Source organism: Nipponia nippon, unplaced genomic scaffold, assembly GCF_047370975.1.
Source record: "Nipponia nippon isolate SJK-2023a ecotype South Korea unplaced genomic scaffold, ASM4737097v1 scaffold_36, whole genome shotgun sequence".
Classification (NCBI taxonomy): Eukaryota; Metazoa; Chordata; class Aves; order Pelecaniformes; family Threskiornithidae; genus Nipponia; species Nipponia nippon.
In genome coordinates this window covers 1,865,862-1,881,042 of record NW_028262354.1, presented here as the reverse complement: position 1 = coordinate 1,881,042, position 15,181 = coordinate 1,865,862, and the positions used below count along the sequence as shown (strand labels likewise).

Below are 15,181 nucleotides of genomic sequence, written 5' to 3'. Positions count from 1 at the left end.
CAAGGAGAGGTGTCATGAGCGAGGAGGCGATCCCCCGAGCGAGCAGTGCCCTCTTCCCAGAGCTGCCCTGCAGCTGGAGGGGCCAGAGCCACCGCCTTGCCCGCCCTGCCCACCGCTTGCCCTTTGCCCAGCCAGCCCCGCTCCGCGCCCTGCTCTCTGCACCCCTCGCCTTGCCCTCTCTCCGCACACAGAGGGCACACAAGCCCTCCGCGAGAGCCTGTGCAGGGCCTGGCTCTGCACGTCCCGGCCACGGGGCTCCTTCCTCCTCCCGCCGTGGCTCAGCCGGCCCTGGCCGTCCAAGCCTGCTGCCAGCACTTCCGCTGCCAGGAGAGCTCTCCTGGCCAGGGAGGCTCCACGCCGACCCCTGCCACAGGAGGCACAGGCCCACAGGCACCCACCTACCCTTTCCCTGAGCAGAGCGAGGCAGGAGCGGCGGATGCCAGCGCTTGCCGAGGGCAGCGCTTTTATGCCTGGCCAGCGAGCGCGGGGAGGAGCTGGCCACGCTGGGGGCACGTGGCCCGTGGCGGCCGAGCCCCTGCCTCCTCCCTGCGTGGCACGGGGCTGTTTTGCTGACGCCGTTTCCTCACCAGCCCCAACCCGCTCTATCAGCCCCTGCAATTACCCCGCTCGGACGCTCGCCAGCTGCCACCTAATGGGCCAAATTAGGCCCACTGTCTTTTCATTATCTCGGTGTGTAAGAGGGCACGCAGCGTGACAAAGGCTGACTGCAAGCGCCCTGCGTGCCATAGCTCTTCCCCAAGGGCTTGGTCTCGGGGCGGCCCCATGCCTGCTTTGCAGAGCCACAGGGAAGAGCGGGCTCCCATCCCTGGGCAAGAAGGCGGCCTGGCAAAGGCCTCCCGCACGCCAGGGACCGCGTGACGTGCGCCGTGTGGCTATTATCTACAGAGGGGCGAGGTTACGAAATGCCAAATCAACGGCACTCCTCTCGGGCACTGCCTGCTCAGCACGATGCATCACTCGCCAGCCCAACGGAGCCGGCCCCCGGGCGCCTGCAGGCGTTGGCCATCGACCTCTGCAAGTCTGGGGGAGAAAGGCCCCTCGTGCTCTTCCCCGAGGTGCCTGGTGCAAGGAGCACAGAGATGTGCTCCCAGGGCAGAGTCCAAGGCAGGCAGCGAGGAGCTGCAGCAGCAGGCACCTCTCCTGCCGTGCGCGGCCCCCAGCAGGGAGACGCCTGCTGTCACTTAGCCCACGAAGCAGAAAGGGGAGGAAAGCCTCGGAAGCGGCATGTGCTGGTCTGGCGTGGGGATGCTGACTCAGGGAGGGGCAGGAGCCGGACAGCCCTGTTGTCGTCGGCAGGAGGGAGTGCCGCCTCTGCAGATTGGCCCAGGTGGTGCTGAGCAATGGCGGGGCCAGTATAAAAGCTCTGCCTCTGCCAGGCTCTCCCATCCACTGCTCTGGTCGCCTTCTCCTCGGGGAACAGGGTAAGTCTGCGAGCGCTTCTCCTCCTTGCCCCTTGCCCCTTGCTCCGGCCCTGGCCCCTGCGCCTCGGACGCTCCCCTAAGCTGCTCTCTTGCAACCTCTGCCCTCTTGCAGAGCACCGTCCGATCCCACGCAAAGATGTCTTGCTACGACCTGTGCCCACCGAAAACCAGCGTCGCTGTCCCCCAGCCCATCGCTGAGAGCTGCAACGAGCTGTGCGCCCGCCAGTGCCCCGACTCGACGGCCCTCATCCAGCCGCCCCCCGTCGTCGTCACCTTCCCCGGCCCCATCCTCAGCTCCTTCCCCCAGCAAGCCGTGGTGGGCTCCTCCGGAGCACCCGCCTTCGGGGGCTCCCTGGGGCTGGGGGCCTCTACGGCGCCGGGGCCACGCTGGGCTCGGGGGGCCTCTGCACCTTTGGCAGACCCTACGCTTCCCCTGCCTGCAGCCCTTGCGCCTTGCCCCGCTACAGCAAGAAGCTGTGGGACACCTGCGGGCCCTGCTAGACTCAGCCCAGCCCCTGGCACTGCCCCCAGCCCAAACGCCAATGCCACCACCACCCATGCAGGGCTGAGCTGGAGGGCACGAGGCCCTGAGGAGTGCTGAGCATCCCCAGCCCCAGCCGACGCCTGGGCAGCTGCCAGCGTCCAACGCGCTCGGCGCTTCCCGGCCCTCTTCTCCTGCCCTCTGCTCTCCTCCCCTGCCCTCTCTTGCCAGCTGTGGGACGGGGCAGGAGGCGGAGCCAAAAGGCTCTGCCAGGCTGCAGGGCCAAGGCCTTGCCATCTGGAATGCCACCACTCCAGGGGGGCAGCGGGAGCGAGAAGCAATGCTCTGGAGAAGATCCCGCTGCCTCCTCCAACACGGGGCAACCAGGCTCTCTGGGTCTTGCCCACCATCTCTCTGACAGCCTCTCCTGCCCCTCTGGGCACAATAAAGGTTTCCTGCATCCAAGTCCTGTCTCCCTCCCTCCTTGTCCCAAGTCGGGAAGGCCCCTGGGGGCGGGTGCCTGTCAGCTGTGGGAGGGCAAGTGCTGGTCCTGAGCTGCCCAGGCGAGGTGAGGGTGGGCAGTGTTGGGAGAGGGAGGAGGCAGGCAGCAGGCAGCAGGCAGCAGGCAGCAGGCAGCAGGCAGGGGAGAGAGAGCCTTTTGGTGGGGCTTGCAGGAGCTGGGCAAAGGGCAGAGAGCAGGACAGGCGCTGGCAGGGCTCCTTTGCCTGGCCTTCTCAGCCCGGGAACAGCCCCAGCGCTGCCAGGTCCCTCAGCTCCGCAGAAGCACGGCAGCATCTCCGGGCATCCGCGCAGAGGAGGCTGGAGGAGAGCCAGTGTTAAACCCCACGCCTGGGAAACGGCCGTCTCCTGTGGAAGAGCAGCTTGTGAGGAGAGGCCCCGGGGGTGCTGAGGGACAGCAAGGGGAGCCTGAGCCGGCAAGGTGCCTTGGGGGAAAGGCGGCCAGCGGTGTCCTGGGCTGCATGCGGAGGAGCGTGGCCGGCAGGTGGAGGGAGGGGATCCTGGCCCTCCACTGGGCACTGGCAAGGCAACCCCTGCGGTGCTGTGTCCAGGGCTGGGCTGCCCAGCACAGGAGAGAGGTGGGGCTACTGGCGAGAGCCCGGCAAAGGGCTGCACGCAGATGCTGAAGGGACAGGGAGCATCTGTCCTCTGGGCAGAGCCTGAGAGAGCCGGGACTGTTGCTCCTGGTGCAGAGGAGGCTCAGGGGGGGATCTCGTCAATGTGCACACATGCCCGAAGGGAAGGCGTCAAGGAGATGGAGCCAGGCTCTCTTCAGAGGTGTGCCGTGCCAGGAGGAGAGGCAATGGGCACCAGCTGAAAGACAGGAGGCTCCGCCTCAACGTCCCAAAGCACTTTTTCACTGTGAGGGTGACTGAGCACTGGCACAGGTTGCGCTGTGAGGTTGTGGAGTCTCCTTCCTTGGAGACGTGCAAAAGCCGTCTGGACGTGGGGCTGGGCAGCCGGCTCTGGGGGACCCTGCTTGAGGCGGCAGCATGACGAGATGCCCTCCAAAGGCTCCTGCCACAAGACTCAGGCTGCAATTTCTGTGATTTTGTGTCTGCAGCAGAGAACCGAGGAGCACGGAGTGTGTTGGTGCGTGCCGGGGGCGAGAACTGGAAGGGGAGAGGGAAGGGGACGGGGAAGAAGAAGAGGAAAGGGCGGGGGAAGGGGAAGAAGAAAAGGAAAGGAAAGGGGAAGGGGAAGGGGAAGGGGAAGGAGGAGAAGGAGAGGATAGAGAAGGAGAAGGGGAAGGGGAAGGAGGAGAAGGAGAGGATAGAGAAGGAGAAGGGGAAGGGGGAGAAGAAGAGGAAAGGGAAGAGAAAAGTGGATTTCCTGTCTCTCGCAGGGCCTTTAGCCGAGCCGTGGAGGCACGAGAGTGGCTGGAGCCGTGGCAGCCATTGCCCCTGGCTGCCTCCAAGGCCAGGGAGCAGAGCTGCTCATGGCCAGGGTTGGCTGGAGGTCTGCAGGCGCCCCCGGGCTGCATGTCCTGCAGGCAGGGGGCCCCCCCGCCTTCAGGCAGGGCCCTTGGAGCTCAGCTGCAGGAGCATGCGTGGCGAGAGCTGCCAGGGCTGTGGGGTCTCGCCAAAGGCGCATCAGCCTGGCTCTGCTGGGGCTGAGAGAGTGTCCTGGCCCAGGTGGCGGGGGCCACGTGCAGGGCGAGGGAGCCCTGCAGCCCACGCTGGGCCTCGAAAGGAGAAATGGAGAGGCAGGTGTTGGATGGACGATTGTTTTATTGCAGTGCAGGAAAGCACCCGCTGGAGAAAGACACAGGAGGCAGAAAGAGGCAGGTTGTGCACCCGGGCTTCAAGAGAGGTGTTCCTTCAGGCTTCTGCCAGGCGGTGGTCCTTGCAGAGACAAGCTAGTGGGCTGGGGGACGAGGGCGGAGTCGCGCATGTGGGCAGAGGCAGCAGGAAGGAGGAGGAGGAGGAGAGGCGGCGTGGGGAGAGGGGAAGGAGAGGAGAAAGGAGAGGAGGCATAAGGCTGAGGTGGCGCGGGGACTCTGGGGTTTTTGGGTCTAGCAGGGCCCGCAGGTGTCCCACAGCTTCTTGCTGTAGCGGGGCAAGGCGCAAGGGCTGCAGGCAGGGGAAGCGTAGGGTCTGCCAAAGGTGCAGAGGCCCCCGAGCCCAGCGTGGCCCCGGCGCCGTAGAGGCCCCCCAGCCCCAGGGAGCCCCCGAAGGCGGGTGCTCCGGAGGAGCCCACCACGGCTTGCTGGGGGAAGGAGCTGAGGATGGGGCCGGGGAAGGTGACGACGACGGGGGGCGGCTGGATGAGGGCCGTCGAGTCGGGGCACTGGCGGGCGCACAGCTCGTTGCAGCTCTCAGCGATGGGCTGGGGGACAGCGACGCTGGTTTTCGGTGGGCACAGGTCGTAGCAAGACATCTTTGTGCGAGAGAGCGGAGCCTGAAACACAAGGCCCCAAGGAGAGGTGTCATGAGCGAGGAGGCGATCCCCCGAGCGAGCAGTGCCCTCTTCCCAGAGCTGCCCTGCAGCTGGAGGGGCCAGAGCCACCGCCTTGCCCGCCCTGCCCACCGCTTGCCCTCTGCCCAGCCAGCCCCGCTCCGCGCCCTGCTCTCTGCACCCCTCGCCTTGCCCTCTCTCCGCACACAGAGGGCACGCAAGCCCTCCGCGAGAGCCTGTGCAGGGCCTGGCTCTGCACGTCCCGGCCACGGGGCTCCTTCCTCCTCCCGCCGTGGCTCAGCCGGCCCTGGCCGTCCAAGCCTGCTGCCAGCACTTCCGCTGCCAGGAGAGCTCTCCTGGCCAGGGAGGCTCCACGCCGACCCCTGCCACAGGAGGCACAGGCCCACAGGCACCCACCTACCCTTTCCCTGAGCAGAGCGAGGCAGGAGCGGCGGATGCCAGCGCTTGCCGAGGGCAGCGCTTTTATGCCTGGCCAGCGAGCGCGGGGAGGAGCTGGCCACGCTGGGGGCACGTGGCCCGTGGCGGCCGAGCCCCTGCCTCCTCCCTGCGTGGCACGGGGCTGTTTTGCTGACGCCGTTTCCTCACCAGCCCCAACCCGCTCTATCAGCCCCTGCAATTACCCCGCTCGGACGCTCGCCAGCTGCCACCTAATGGGCCAAATTAGGCCCACTGTCTTTTCATTATCTCGGTGTGTAAGAGGGCACGCAGCGTGACAAAGGCTGACTGCAAGCGCCCTGCGTGCCATAGCTCTTCCCCAAGGGCTTGGTCTCGGGGCGGCCCCATGCCTGCTTTGCAGAGCCACAGGGAAGAGCGGGCTCCCATCCCTGGGCAAGAAGGCGGCCTGGCAAAGGCCTCCCGCACGCCAGGGACCGCGTGACGTGCGCCGTGTGGCTATTATCTACAGAGGGGCGAGGTTACGAAATGCCAAATCAACGGCACTCCTCTCGGGCACTGCCTGCTCAGCACGATGCATCACTCGCCAGCCCAACGGAGCCGGCCCCCGGGCGCCTGCAGGCGTTGGCCATCGACCTCTGCAAGTCTGGGGGAGAAAGGCCCCTCGTGCTCTTCCCCGAGGTGCCTGGTGCAAGGAGCACAGAGATGTGCTCCCAGGGCAGAGTCCAAGGCAGGCAGCGAGGAGCTGCAGCAGCAGGCACCTCTCCTGCCGTGCGCGGCCCCCAGCAGGGAGACGCCTGCTGTCACTTAGCCCACGAAGCAGAAAGGGGAGGAAAGCCTCGGAAGCGGCATGTGCTGGTCTGGCGTGGGGATGCTGACTCAGGGAGGGGCAGGAGCCGGACAGCCCTGTTGTCGTCGGCAGGAGGGAGTGCCGCCTCTGCAGATTGGCCCAGGTGGTGCTGAGCAATGGCGGGGCCAGTATAAAAGCTCTGCCTCTGCCAGGCTCTCCCATCCACTGCTCTGGTCGCCTTCTCCTCGGGGAACAGGGTAAGTCTGCGAGCGCTTCTCCTCCTTGCCCCTTGCCCCTTGCTCCGGCCCTGGCCCCTGCGCCTCGGACGCTCCCCTAAGCTGCTCTCTTGCAACCTCTGCCCTCTTGCAGAGCACCGTCCGATCCCACGCAAAGATGTCTTGCTACGACCTGTGCCCACCGAAAACCAGCGTCGCTGTCCCCCAGCCCATCGCTGAGAGCTGCAACGAGCTGTGCGCCCGCCAGTGCCCCGACTCGACGGCCCTCATCCAGCCGCCCCCGTCGTCGTCACCTTCCCCGGCCCCATCCTCAGCTCCTTCCCCCAGCAAGCCGTGGTGGGCTCCTCCGGAGCACCCGCCTTCGGGGGCTCCCTGGGGCTGGGGGCCTCTACGGCGCCGGGGCCACGCTGGGCTCGGGGGGCCTCTGCACCTTTGGCAGACCCTACGCTTCCCCTGCCTGCAGCCCTTGCGCCTTGCCCCGCTACAGCAAGAAGCTGTGGGACACCTGCGGGCCCTGCTAGACTCAGCCCAGCCCCTGGCACTGCCCCCAGCCCAAACGCCAATGCCACCACCACCCATGCAGGGCTGAGCTGGAGGGCACGAGGCCCTGAGGAGTGCTGAGCATCCCCAGCCCCAGCCAACGCCTGGGCAGCTGCCAGCGTCCAACGCGCTCGGCGCTTCCCGGCCCTCTTCTCCTGCCCTCTGCTCTCCTCCCCTGCCCTCTCTTGCCAGCTGTGGGACGGGGCAGGAGGCGGAGCCAAAAGGCTCTGCCAGGCTGCAGGGCCAAGGCCTTGCCATCTGGAATGCCACCACTCCAGGGGGGCAGCGGGAGCGAGAAGCAATGCTCTGGAGAAGATCCCGCTGCCTCCTCCAACACGGGGCAACCAGGCTCTCTGGGTCTTGCCCACCATCTCTCTGACAGCCTCTCCTGCCCCTCTGGGCACAATAAAGGTTTCCTGCATCCAAGTCCTGTCTCCCTCCCTCCTTGTCCCAAGTCGGGAAGGCCCCTGGGGGCGGGTGCCTGTCAGCTGTGGGAGGGCAAGTGCTGGTCCTGAGCTGCCCAGGCGAGGTGAGGGTGGGCAGTGTTGGGAGAGGGAGGAGGCAGGCAGCAGGCAGCAGGCAGCAGGCAGGGGAGAGAGAGCCTTTTGGTGGGGCTTGCAGGAGCTGGGCAAAGGGCAGAGAGCAGGACAGGCGCTGGCAGGGCTCCTTTGCCTGGCCTTCTCAGCCCGGGAACAGCCCCAGCGCTGCCAGGTCCCTCAGCTCCGCAGAAGCACGGCAGCATCTCCGGGCATCCGCGCAGAGGAGGCTGGAGGAGAGCCAGTGTTAAACCCCACGCCTGGGAAACGGCCGTCTCCTGTGGAAGAGCAGCTTGTGAGGAGAGGCCCCGGGGGTGCTGAGGGACAGCAAGGGGAGCCTGAGCCGGCAAGGTGCCTTGGGGGAAAGGCGGCCAGCGGTGTCCTGGGCTGCATGCGGAGGAGCGTGGCCGGCAGGTGGAGGGAGGGGATCCTGGCCCTCCACTGGGCACTGGCAAGGCAACCCCTGCGGTGCTGTGTCCAGGGCTGGGCTGCCCAGCACAGGAGAGAGGTGGGGCTACTGGCGAGAGCCCGGCAAAGGGCTGCACGCAGATGCTGAAGGGACAGGGAGCATCTGTCCTCTGGGCAGAGCCTGAGAGAGCCGGGACTGTTGCTCCTGGTGCAGAGGAGGCTCAGGGGCGACTCTCGTCAATGTGCACACATGCCCGAAGGGAAGGCGTCAAGGAGATGGAGCCAGGCTCTCTTCAGAGGTGTGCCGTGCCAGGAGGAGAGGCAATGGGCACCAGCTGAAAGACAGGAGGCTCCGCCTCAACGTCCCAAAGCACTTTTTCACTGTGAGGGTGACTGAGCACTGGCACAGGTTGCGCTGTGAGGTTGTGGAGTCTCCTTCCTTGGAGACGTGCAAAAGCCGTCTGGACGTGGGGCTGGGCAGCTGGCTCTGGGGGACCCTGCTTGAGGCGGCAGCATGACGAGATGCCCTCCAAAGGCTCCTGCCACAAGACTCAGGCTGCAATTTCTGTGATTTTGTGTCTGCAGCAGAGAACCGAGGAGCACGGAGTGTGTTGGTGCGTGCCGGGGGCGAGAACTGGAAGGGGAGAGGGAAGGGGACGGGGAAGAAGAAGAGGAAAGGGCGGGGGAAGGGGAAGAAGAAAAGGAAAGGAAAGGGGAAGGGGAAGGGGAAGGGGAAGGAGGAGAAGGAGAGGATAGAGAAGGAGAAGGGGAAGGGGGAGAAGAAGAGGAAAGGGAAGAGAAAAGTGGATTTCCTGTCTCTCGCAGGGCCTTTAGCCGAGCCGTGGAGGCACGAGAGTGGCTGGAGCCGTGGCAGCCATTGCCCCTGGCTGCCTCCAAGGCCAGGGAGCAGAGCTGCTCATGGCCAGGGTTGGCTGGAGGTCTGCAGGCGCCCCCGGGCTGCATGTCCTGCAGGCAGGGGAGCCCCCGCCTTCAGGCAGGGCCCTTGGAGCTCAGCTGCAGGAGCATGCGTGGCGAGAGCTGCCAGGGCTGTGGGGTCTCGCCAAAGGCGCATCAGCCTGGCTCTGCTGGGGCTGAGAGAGTGTCCTGGCCCAGGTGGCGGGGGCCACGTGCAGGGCGAGGGAGCCCTGCAGCCCACGCTGGGCCTCGAAAGGAGAAATGGAGAGGCAGGTGTTGGATGGACGATTGTTTTATTGCAGTGCAGGAAAGCACCCGCTGGAGAAAGACACAGGAGGCAGAAAGAGGCAGGTTGTGCACCCGGGCTTCAAGAGAGGTGTTCCTTCAGGCTTCTGCCAGGCGGTGGTCCTTGCAGAGACAAGCTAGTGGGCTGGGGGACGAGGGCGGAGTCGCGCATGTGGGCAGAGGCAGCAGGAAGGAGGAGGAGGAGGAGAGGCGGCGTGGGGAGAGGGGAAGGAGAGGAGAAAGGAGAGGAGGCATAAGGCTGAGGTGGCGCGGGGACTCTGGGGTTTTTGGGTCTAGCAGGGCCCGCAGGTGTCCCACAGCTTCTTGCTGTAGCGGGGCAAGGCGCAAGGGCTGCAGGCAGGGGAAGCGTAGGGTCTGCCAAAGGTGCAGAGGCCCCCCGAGCCCAGCGTGGCCCCGGCGCCGTAGAGGCCCCCCAGCCCCAGGGAGCCCCCGAAGGCGGGTGCTCCGGAGGAGCCCACCACGGCTTGCTGGGGGAAGGAGCTGAGGATGGGGCCGGGGAAGGTGACGACGACGGGGGGCGGCTGGATGAGGGCCGTCGAGTCGGGGCACTGGCGGGCGCACAGCTCGTTGCAGCTCTCAGCGATGGGCTGGGGGACAGCGACGCTGGTTTTCGGTGGGCACAGGTCGTAGCAAGACATCTTTGTGCGAGAGAGCGGAGCCTGAAACACAAGGCCCCAAGGAGAGGTGTCATGAGCGAGGAGGCGATCCCCCGAGCGAGCAGTGCCCTCTTCCCAGAGCTGCCCTGCAGCTGGAGGGGCCAGAGCCACCGCCTTGCCCGCCCTGCCCACCGCTTGCCCTCTGCCCAGCCAGCCCCGCTCCGCGCCCTGCTCTCTGCACCCCTCGCCTTGCCCTCTCTCCGCACACAGAGGGCACGCAAGCCCTCCGCGAGAGCCTGTGCAGGGCCTGGCTCTGCACGTCCCGGCCACGGGGCTCCTTCCTCCTCCCGCCGTGGCTCAGCCGGCCCTGGCCGTCCAAGCCTGCTGCCAGCACTTCCGCTGCCAGGAGAGCTCTCCTGGCCAGGGAGGCTCCACGCCGACCCCTGCCACAGGAGGCACAGGCCCACAGGCACCCACCTACCCTTTCCCTGAGCAGAGCGAGGCAGGAGCGGCGGATGCCAGCGCTTGCCGAGGGCAGCGCCATTATGCCTGGCCAGCGAGCGCGGGGAGGAGCTGGCCACGCTGGGGGCACGTGGCCCGTGGCGGCCGAGCCCCTGCCTCCTCCCTGCGTGGCACGGGGCTGTTTTGCTGACGCCGTTTCCTCACCAGCCCCAACCCGCTCTATCAGCCCCTGCAATTACCCCGCTCGGACGCTCGCCAGCTGCCACCTAATGGGCCAAATTAGGCCCACTGTCTTTTCATTATCTCGGTGTGTAAGAGGGCACGCAGCGTGACAAAGGCTGACTGCAAGCGCCCTGCGTGCCATAGCTCTTCCCCAAGGGCTTGGTCTCGGGGCGGCCCCATGCCTGCTTTGCAGAGCCACAGGGAAGAGCGGGCTCCCATCCCTGGGCAAGAAGGCGGCCTGGCAAAGGCCTCCCGCACGCCAGGGACCGCGTGACGTGCGCCGTGTGGCTATTATCTACAGAGGGGCGAGGTTACGAAATGCCAAATCAACGGCACTCCTCTCGGGCACTGCCTGCTCAGCACGATGCATCACTCGCCAGCCCAACGGAGCCGGCCCCCGGGCGCCTGCAGGCGTTGGCCATCGACCTCTGCAAGTCTGGGGGAGAAAGGCCCCTCGTGCTCTTCCCCGAGGTGCCTGGTGCAAGGAGCACAGAGATGTGCTCCCAGGGCAGAGTCCAAGGCAGGCAGCGAGGAGCTGCAGCAGCAGGCACCTCTCCTGCCGTGCGCGGCCCCCAGCAGGGAGACGCCTGCTGTCACTTAGCCCACGAAGCAGAAAGGGGAGGAAAGCCTCGGAAGCGGCATGTGCTGGTCTGGCGTGGGGATGCTGACTCAGGGAGGGGCAGGAGCCGGACAGCCCTGTTGTCGTCGGCAGGAGGGAGTGCCGCCTCTGCAGATTGGCCCAGGTGGTGCTGAGCAATGGCGGGGCCAGTATAAAAGCTCTGCCTCTGCCAGGCTCTCCCATCCACTGCTCTGGTCGCCTTCTCCTCGGGGAACAGGGTAAGTCTGCGAGCGCTTCTCCTCCTTGCCCCTTGCCCCTTGCTCCGGCCCTGGCCCCTGCGCCTCGGACGCTCCCCTAAGCTGCTCTCTTGCAACCTCTGCCCTCTTGCAGAGCACCGTCCGATCCCACGCAAAGATGTCTTGCTACGACCTGTGCCCACCGAAAACCAGCGTCGCTGTCCCCCAGCCCATCGCTGAGAGCTGCAACGAGCTGTGCGCCCGCCAGTGCCCCGACTCGACGGCCCTCATCCAGCCGCCCCCGTCGTCGTCACCTTCCCCGGCCCCATCCTCAGCTCCTTCCCCCAGCAAGCCGTGGTGGGCTCCTCCGGAGCACCCGCCTTCGGGGGCTCCCTGGGGCTGGGGGGCCTCTACGGCGCCGGGGCCACGCTGGGCTCGGGGGGCCTCTGCACCTTTGGCAGACCCTACGCTTCCCCTGCCTGCAGCCCTTGCGCCTTGCCCCGCTACAGCAAGAAGCTGTGGGACACCTGCGGGCCCTGCTAGACTCAGCCCAGCCCCTGGCACTGCCCCCAGCCCAAACGCCAATGCCACCACCACCCATGCAGGGCTGAGCTGGAGGGCACGAGGCCCTGAGGAGTGCTGAGCATCCCCAGCCCCAGCCAACGCCTGGGCAGCTGCCAGCGTCCAACGCGCTCGGCGCTTCCCGGCCCTCTTCTCCTGCCCTCTGCTCTCCTCCCCTGCCCTCTCTTGCCAGCTGTGGGACGGGGCAGGAGGCGGAGCCAAAAGGCTCTGCCAGGCTGCAGGGCCAAGGCCTTGCCATCTGGAATGCCACCACTCCAGGGGGGCAGCGGGAGCGAGAAGCAATGCTCTGGAGAAGATCCCGCTGCCTCCTCCAACACGGGGCAACCAGGCTCTCTGGGTCTTGCCCACCATCTCTCTGACAGCCTCTCCTGCCCCTCTGGGCACAATAAAGGTTTCCTGCATCCAAGTCCTGTCTCCCTCCCTCCTTGTCCCAAGTCGGGAAGGCCCCTGGGGGCGGGTGCCTGTCAGCTGTGGGAGGGCAAGTGCTGGTCCTGAGCTGCCCAGGCGAGGTGAGGGTGGGCAGTGTTGGGAGAGGGAGGAGGCAGGCAGCAGGCAGCAGGCAGCAGGCAGCAGGCAGCAGGCAGGGGAGAGAGAGCCTTTTGGTGGGGCTTGCAGGAGCTGGGCAAAGGGCAGAGAGCAGGACAGGCGCTGGCAGGGCTCCTTTGCCTGGCCTTCTCAGCCCGGGAACAGCCCCAGCGCTGCCAGGTCCCTCAGCTCCGCAGAAGCACGGCAGCATCTCCGGGCATCCGCGCAGAGGAGGCTGGAGGAGAGCCAGTGTTAAACCCCACGCCTGGGAAACGGCCGTCTCCTGTGGAAGAGCAGCTTGTGAGGAGAGGCCCCGGGGGTGCTGAGGGACAGCAAGGGGAGCCTGAGCCGGCAAGGTGCCTTGGGGGAAAGGCGGCCAGCGGTGTCCTGGGCTGCATGCGGAGGAGCGTGGCCGGCAGGTGGAGGGAGGGGATCCTGGCCCTCCACTGGGCACTGGCAAGGCAACCCCTGCGGTGCTGTGTCCAGGGCTGGGCTGCCCAGCACAGGAGAGAGGTGGGGCTACTGGCGAGAGCCCGGCAAAGGGCTGCACGCAGATGCTGAAGGGACAGGGAGCATCTGTCCTCTGGGCAGAGCCTGAGAGAGCCGGGACTGTTGCTCCTGGTGCAGAGGAGGCTCAGGGGGGATCTCGTCAATGTGCACACATGCCCGAAGGGAAGGCGTCAAGGAGATGGAGCCAGGCTCTCTTCAGAGGTGTGCCGTGCCAGGAGGAGAGGCAATGGGCACCAGCTGAAAGACAGGAGGCTCCGCCTCAACGTCCCAAAGCACTTTTTCACTGTGAGGGTGACTGAGCACTGGCACAGGTTGCGCTGTGAGGTTGTGGAGTCTCCTTCCTTGGAGACGTGCAAAAGCCGTCTGGACGTGGGGCTGGGCAGCTGGCTCTGGGGGACCCTGCTTGAGGCGGCAGCATGACGAGATGCCCTCCAAAGGCTCCTGCCACAAGACTCAGGCTGCAATTTCTGTGATTTTGTGTCTGCAGCAGAGAACCGAGGAGCACGGAGTGTGTTGGTGCGTGCCGGGGGCGAGAACTGGAAGGGGAGAGGGAAGGGGACGGGGAAGAAGAAGAGGAAAGGGCGGGGGAAGGGGAAGAAGAAAAGGAAAGGAAAGGGGAAGGGGAAGGGGAAGGGGAAGGGGAAGGAGGAGAAGGAGAGGATAGAGAAGGAGAAGGGGAAGGGGGAGAAGAAGAGGAAAGGGAAGAGAAAAGTGGATTTCCTGTCTCTCGCAGGGCCTTTAGCCGAGCCGTGGAGGCACGAGAGTGGCTGGAGCCGTGGCAGCCATTGCCCCTGGCTGCCTCCAAGGCCAGGGAGCAGAGCTGCTCATGGCCAGGGTTGGCTGGAGGTCTGCAGGCGCCCCCGGGCTGCATGTCCTGCAGGCAGGGGAGCCCCCCGCCTTCAGGCAGGGCCCTTGGAGCTCAGCTGCAGGAGCATGCGTGGCGAGAGCTGCCAGGGCTGTGGGGTCTCGCCAAAGGCGCATCAGCCTGGCTCTGCTGGGGCTGAGAGAGTGTCCTGGCCCAGGTGGCGGGGGCCACGTGCAGGGCGAGGGAGCCCTGCAGCCCACGCTGGGCCTCGAAAGGAGAAATGGAGAGGCAGGTGTTGGATGGACGATTGTTTTATTGCAGTGCAGGAAAGCACCCGCTGGAGAAAGACACAGGAGGCAGAAAGAGGCAGGTTGTGCACCCGGGCTTCAAGAGAGGTGTTCCTTCAGGCTTCTGCCAGGCGGTGGTCCTTGCAGAGACAAGCTAGTGGGCTGGGGGACGAGGGCGGAGTCGCGCATGTGGGCAGAGGCAGCAGGAAGGAGGAGGAGGAGGAGAGGCGGCGTGGGGAGAGGGGAAGGAGAGGAGAAAGGAGAGGAGGCATAAGGCTGAGGTGGCGCGGGGACTCTGGGGTTTTTGGGTCTAGCAGGGCCCGCAGGTGTCCCACAGCTTCTTGCTGTAGCGGGGCAAGGCGCAAGGGCTGCAGGCAGGGGAAGCGTAGGGTCTGCCAAAGGTGCAGAGGCCCCCCGAGCCCAGCGTGGCCCCGGCGCCGTAGAGGCCCCCCAGCCCCAGGGAGCCCCCGAAGGCGGGTGCTCCGGAGGAGCCCACCACGGCTTGCTGGGGGAAGGAGCTGAGGATGGGGCCGGGGAAGGTGACGACGACGGGGGGCGGCTGGATGAGGGCCGTCGAGTCGGGGCACTGGCGGGCGCACAGCTCGTTGCAGCTCTCAGCGATGGGCTGGGGGACAGCGACGCTGGTTTTCGGTGGGCACAGGTCGTAGCAAGACATCTTTGTGCGAGAGAGCGGAGCCTGAAACACAAGGCCCCAAGGAGAGGTGTCATGAGCGAGGAGGCGATCCCCCGAGCGAGCAGTGCCCTCTTCCCAGAGCTGCCCTGCAGCTGGAGGGGCCAGAGCCACCGCCTTGCCCGCCCTGCCCACCGCTTGCCCTCTGCCCAGCCAGCCCCGCTCCGCGCCCTGCTCTCTGCACCCCTCGCCTTGCCCTCTCTCCGCACACAGAGGGCACGCAAGCCCTCCGCGAGAGCCTGTGCAGGGCCTGGCTCTGCACGTCCCGGCCACGGGGCTCCTTCCTCCTCCCGCCGTGGCTCAGCCGGCCCTGGCCGTCCAAGCCTGCTGCCAGCACTTCCGCTGCCAGGAGAGCTCTCCTGGCCAGGGAGGCTCCACGCCGACCCCTGCCACAGGAGGCACAGGCCCACAGGCACCCACCTACCCTTTCCCTGAGCAGAGCGAGGCAGGAGCGGCGGATGCCAGCGCTTGCCGAGGGCAGCGCTTTTATGCCTGGCCAGCGAGCGCGGGGAGGAGCTGGCCACGCTGGGGGCACGTGGCCCGTGGCGGCCGAGCCCCTGCCTCCTCCCTGCGTGGCACGGGGCTGTTTTGCTGACGCCGTTTCCTCACCAGCCCCAACCCGCTCTATCAGCCCCTGCAATTACCCCGCTCGGACGCTCGCCAGCTGCCACCTAATGGGCCAAATTAGGCCCACTGTCTTTTCATTATCTCGGTGTGTAAGA

The 15,181-nt window shown here is 66.5% G+C and overlaps 2 protein-coding genes and 4 pseudogenes across 2 annotated transcripts; 3 read left to right on the top strand and 3 right to left on the bottom strand.

The window, feature by feature from the left end:
• The first annotated feature begins 1,424 nt into the window (after positions 1–1,424).
• Positions 1,425–2,388, top strand: LOC148053890 (feather keratin 3-like; annotated as a pseudogene).
• Positions 2,389–4,456: 2,068 nt separating this feature from the next.
• On the bottom strand, positions 4,457–4,821 carry LOC148053889 (scale keratin-like; annotated as a pseudogene).
• A 1,461-nt stretch (positions 4,822–6,282) lies between these two features.
• LOC148053888 (scale keratin-like) lies at positions 6,283–7,187 on the top strand (annotated as a pseudogene).
• Positions 7,188–9,256: 2,069 nt separating this feature from the next.
• LOC148053887 (feather keratin 3-like) lies at positions 9,257–9,622 on the bottom strand. Its single transcript, XM_087772468.1, has one exon. It carries the CDS (start codon positions 9,620–9,622, stop codon positions 9,257–9,259), a length of 366 nt encoding a protein of 121 aa, XP_087628594.1.
• A 1,461-nt stretch (positions 9,623–11,083) lies between these two features.
• On the top strand, positions 11,084–11,989 carry LOC148053886 (scale keratin-like; annotated as a pseudogene).
• Positions 11,990–14,078: 2,089 nt separating this feature from the next.
• Positions 14,079–14,444, bottom strand: LOC148053885 (feather keratin 3-like). Its single transcript, XM_087772467.1, has one exon. The coding sequence runs from the start codon at positions 14,442–14,444 to the stop codon at positions 14,079–14,081; it is 366 nt and encodes a 121-aa protein (XP_087628593.1).
• Between the last annotated feature and the right edge of the window lie 737 nt (positions 14,445–15,181).